Source organism: Trichosurus vulpecula, chromosome 1 (assembly GCF_011100635.1).
Source record: "Trichosurus vulpecula isolate mTriVul1 chromosome 1, mTriVul1.pri, whole genome shotgun sequence".
NCBI classification, from domain to species: domain Eukaryota; kingdom Metazoa; phylum Chordata; class Mammalia; order Diprotodontia; family Phalangeridae; genus Trichosurus; species Trichosurus vulpecula.
The window spans coordinates 350,942,764-350,948,239 of NC_050573.1; the positions used below are offsets into that span (position 1 = coordinate 350,942,764).

The following is a 5,476-nucleotide window of genomic DNA, read 5'->3' on the forward strand; positions in this document are numbered from 1 at the left end:
AGCTAGCAATTGCATCTACTATGTGCCAAGGCCCTTTACAAATCTTATCTCATTTCGTCCTCACAAATATCCTGGGAGGTAAGTGTTATTATTATTCTTATTTTATATTTGAGGGCATTGAGACAGAGTGACTTTTTCATATCACATAGGTAATAAATGTCTGAGGATGGATTTGAACTCAGGTCTTTCTGACTTCAGACCCAGAGCTCTATTCACTGCACCACCAAGCTTCCCCCAGATGGCTACATTTTATTTCTGAGTCTCGTATCAGCATCATTGAATCTTAGTGTTACCTATGAGATCAAATTAAATTCCTTCTGTTAGGTATCTGCATTCCTGAGTCTTTTGTACACAGCTATCTGAAGCCATAGGCTTCTTGCTATTTGTCTTTTTGGAAATCATCTCCTATGAATTATTGGTCCTCGATTTGCTATTCTTTTTTCTTGTGTTGTACCTCTTGTCTATGTCATTATTAGAGGTCTGTATTCATTGTGATATTATAAGAAATGTGTCCTGGATCATGAAATTAGAGCAAGAAGGTACCCCAGAGACCATTTAGTCTAGAATTGTTATTTTACTGGTGAAAAGACTGAAGCCCAGGGAAGTGAAATGGTTTGCCTGAGATCACACAAGTAAAGTGTCAAAGATGGGATCTGAACCCAAATTGTGTGACTAGTGCTTGTTCTAAGGTTTAATGCTGCATCCTCAAGCAAAAGGAAAGTATTGAGCGTGTCTTTTCAATATTCACTTTTATTCTAGGCATGACAAAAATAATTAACGTAAATTTAACATAAAAGGAAATCCACAAGCTCAGTGGAGAAAATGATTCCTTAAAAATTAGAATGGAGCAAATGGAAGCTAATGACTTTAGAAGAAATCAATAAATTATTAAACAGAAACAAAAGAATGCCTTGTGTATTTTGAAGGAATATCGAAATATAGAGAAGTCTTAGATAAAGAGACAGGCTGACAGACAGAAGCTTGTTAGCTCTGTCTTAGTTTTTGAGCAAAGTTACACCTACGCCAGGTCCGAGGACAATTTGTGATGCTGCCGCTTCATGGGGAAAACTAAATTTGAATCAAGGAAATTCAACACCTTTAGGAACAAAAAATTCTACCTCCTCAATGCAGGTACGTCACTTTTCTGAGCTATATTGTCCTCGTTAGTATTTAATGGGAGATTTGAATTGGCTCCCTATCCCAAATAGCAAAAGTTGAGTAATAGTTGATAATTACAAAATTGCTAAAGGAAGTTAAGGAAACCTGTCCCTAAAATCTTGTGAGCCCTGTTGAAATAGCCTTAAATTGGCCTTTCTGCCTCTAGTCTATTCTCACTCTAATCAATCCCACGTATCACTGCCTGAATAATCTCTCAGATTATACTACTCTGATTATATTATTCAAACACCTGTAGTGGGGGCTCCCTACTGTCTGTAAGATTCAAGATGGGGCAGGATAACCCTCCCTGTAGCCACTGAGAGAATTCTTCCTGCCACCCCTTCCCTTCCTAAGTCACAGGGTACTTTCCTGAGCAGATAGCTAATCCAGGTTCAAGGCATTCCATGGGTCTTTATCCACTAAACTGAGCCTCCACTGATCCATATACTTTTAGTAGTGAGCCAGAGAACGTTATTTCAAAACAAAGTCATTTAATGAAATTGTATAGTGAGAAAGGTAGCAACAAGACATTTTTCCTATAAATTTGGAGTGTGCCCAACATCTAGGAAAAAAAGGGTACACATAAGGAACATGCATGGAGAAATACAGATGTAAGGAACATATGCAAAGGACATATATATATATATATATATATGTGTGTGTGTGTGTGTGTGTGTGTGTGTGTGTATGTATGTATGTATGTATGTATGTATATGAAGGCATGCCCACATAGGGTATATGTGTGGTCAAAGCGTACATATGGAGGCAACTCATCCCTTTATGCAAGATCCTTGATGTTTTCCTAATGATGAATCAACATGCATTTATTAAGCACTTTTTATGTCCAGATACTGTTCTAGGCATTAGGCAAAATGAAAGGGTTTTTTGTTTGTTTTGTTTTACTTTTTCCCCACTATAGTGATATTATCAAGTTGCTCCCAATGACAATGAGTTTATCATTACTGCTGGATGGACCTGCCCTCTGCTAATCTCACGGTTTCTGTTACCTAATTGATCTTTATAGGATGCTACTCTGTTGAATCACTATCAAAAGCTTCACTGAAGGCCATGGGATCTTTCTGAATGTTGTTTTTCTTTGACATAGTCTCTACTACTTCTACATTTGGGTGCTACCATGTTCTTTTAGCTTAAAACCTGTACATAGACATTTTCCCCAGGGAAAATACAGAGGAGGAAAATCCCTTGTATAAGGAGTAGCACAAAACCTCCCCTACTTGTTCCTTATAGTCTCCTGTTGCCAAGTTCTTTAGAACTGTGCTGTTTCATGTAACTAATATCCTCAGTCTTAGACATTTCTTTGGAATTTTCTTTCTAGTAAGGTGTTTGAATATTTGAATCAGGGATCTTACCCTGACTTATAGTGATTATTTCATATATTCCCAAGTGTTACATATGAAAGTTAGAATCTAAACGATGTTGTTGTCATCTTCCCAATACCTGCAAAAGAGCTCTGGTATATGGGTTTCTCTAGTTATTAAACCTTGGTTTAAAAGCTGGTTTCTTACATAGATAGAAAAAAGGTAGAGACATAAACTAAGCCCGAACAGCAAGACCATTGTCTCTGCTACCTGCTCACTCCCCTTTATGCTCAATATACAGATGTGACTGATCAATGTCTGAAAATGTAGGGTTTGCCATATGCCCTTAGAAAAAGTTGAAGATGTCACCTCCAAGAATTATGACTTGTTTTTCTTTGGAATGTTGTAGAGAAATTTCAAGTTTGTACACAGGTTGAGCTACATAGTTTCTAAAGTCTCTTCCAACTTTGAGATTCCATGATAATATAAACTCTTCTGGATCTCAAAGTCTACTGCCTTTTTTCAGATTTCTTTCTCCTTACAGTTCTATATTCCAGCCAAAACACTTTTATTTACCTCATTTTTGTCATAGGGGAGGATCATAAATAGAAAGCAGAAATGAATTTCAAAAGTAATCCAGTCCAACCTATTCATTTTTCAGATGTTTTGCCATCTTCTCCCTTTGTTTATGCTTCACCTCACATCTGGACTAGTCTCTCTCTTTTCATCTTTTCCCTTTGAAATTTCCATTTTCCTTCAAATCTCAGTTTAAGTGCTCCTACACCATGGAGCCTCTCTTGCTCATTGCTCCAGCTGGAAGTGATCTTTCTCCCACTCCAAGTTCTCTTAGTAATTTCTAGTACCTCCTTGCAATTATTCCATTTTTTCTTAAATCACAGTTATTAGCATACATGTCTCTCATCATTAGACTGTAAATTTTTTGAGACTAAGGTCTAGATTTAATCTATAATTGTTTCCTCAGTGCCTTGTATATAGTCAGAACTTGATAAATATTTGTTGAATCACATTTAATTCTACTTTGTGTGGGAATAAACAGGAATATTACTGGTTATTTTACGTAAATACCAAGGTCCAACTTATGCCTACATATGACAAGTGACTCCACCCCATTGCCTCCACCCCTAGTCCCTATGTTGCTTCTATTCCTTGGATCAAAAGACAAATTGTGTGAGACTCTCTTATCATTCTTTGATTATTCAATGCTTCACATCTGTGAGACAGTGTTTCAACAATCCGGCTAGCAGCTTCTGTGAGAGTATAAGATTCACCTACAGCCAGCACCCAGAAAGCTGCCAACAGCACAGGTTCTTCTGATCTGCTTAATTAAGGAAAGCAAGGTGAAGGGGTTGACAAGCTTACTTTTAATTCAGCATTCAAATATCATTCAGTTAGTTCAGGGGAAAAAGCCAGCACCCTTAACTTCAAAACAAAATGCAAACAAATTACAAACATCAACAGACAGACTTTGTCTGATTCAAATCCCAACACATAGTTACCAGAGTTCATCAAAGTCTCAGCATCTGGGTTTACAAGCTGGAGGGCTCCTTAGCTACAGCTGCCCGGAGTCTCCTCATCAACACCATCTCCAGAGCCCCGGACAAATGGCTCTGTCCTCCCTTCTTATAGGGCTTCAGACATCATCAAACATCATCTGAATCACCAGAGCTCAGGCTCTGGTGATTGGTTCTTGAGTTGGCCCCTCCCCTTAGGACCCTGGGAGGTTCACATCCACATGGATTATGTTAACACCTAATGGGGTTTGGGCCTGGGGCTTAGCACCTAGTAAAGCTCACTGAGATAAATTGAGTTACTCAAAGAAAACAAAGGCCATTCTGGTTACACAGAGTTGATGAGAAGGGGAGAGATTAAAGATACTGGCTCTCTTGGCTTCTAGCTTCTAGAGAGAAGATCATCATTCTACCTTCTCTTCAGGTTGGCAAAGGGAGAGAGTCTCTGGAAAGAACGACTTTGATCATGTCCCTAGTCTCAGCTTTCCACTTTAGAGACTTGGAGAATTTTCCTTTGGGTGATATCTGGGACTTTTTCTCTTATTTGAGCTATCTTGCACTCAATGAGAGACAACAGTCATTCATATTGTTTGGCACAAATTTTTCTATGTATACTTTCTATAATTTATGTTTTACTTTTAAATTAAAAAATGAATTTATCCCCGTTCTTCCTTTTTCCTCCATCTTGGAGTCTGAGAGGCTTGGTGGAAACAGGACTTCTAGAACAGCAAAATGTCTGGAAGACTGTGGTCCAAGGCCATTTTTGCCGGCTACAAACGAGGCCTACGAAACCAGAGGGAACATACAGCTCTTCTGAAAATTGAAGGAGTCTATGCTCGGGATGAAACTGAATTCTATTTGGGCAAGAGATGTGCTTATGTATACAAAGCCAAAAACAACACAGTGACTCCTGGTGGGAAACCAAACAGAACAAGAGTTATCTGGGGAAAAGTTACTCGGGCTCATGGAAATAGTGGAATGGTTCGGGCCAAATTCAGAAGCAATCTTCCTGCCAAGGCCATTGGACACAGGATCCGAGTGATGCTCTATCCCTCAAGAATCTAGAATATGAAAACTGATTAAATAAAATTACGCATTTTTTGCAAAGGTAAAAAAAAAATGAATTTATTTGCTATTTGCTACATGTGTTCATTGTGAAACTAGTATTTGTTGGGAAAGGGGTGAAGTCTTCAATATAGAGCTTGGGGTACTCCTTCCCTGTTAAGCAATCATGAGCTTAGCTTAAGCCTAATAATTACTTTTCCTAGATTAATAATATTTAAGGAAGCATATAGATACACTTCTGTCTTGGCACCCCTTCTTTCTAAGGAGAGCAGAGTGGCCAGTCTCTGGATATAATTTCTTGCTTCCCCTTCTGGTTGGAATCAAAGTCTCCCTTAGAGAAAGAGATATAGAGATATCTGTTCTTGCCTTCCTTGTAGGCCACATCTAGATAGATCCATGTGGACC

The 5,476-nt window shown here is 38.5% G+C and overlaps 1 protein-coding gene across 1 annotated transcript; it reads left to right on the forward strand.

Moving 5' to 3' along the window:
• Nucleotides 1–4,679: 4,679 nt before the first annotated feature.
• LOC118833454 (60S ribosomal protein L35a) lies at nucleotides 4,680–5,113 on the forward strand. The gene has a single exon (XM_036740811.1). It carries the CDS (start codon nucleotides 4,739–4,741, stop codon nucleotides 5,069–5,071), a length of 333 nt encoding a protein of 110 aa, XP_036596706.1. The 5' UTR covers nucleotides 4,680–4,738; the 3' UTR covers nucleotides 5,072–5,113.
• The last annotated feature ends 363 nt before the right edge of the window (nucleotides 5,114–5,476 follow it).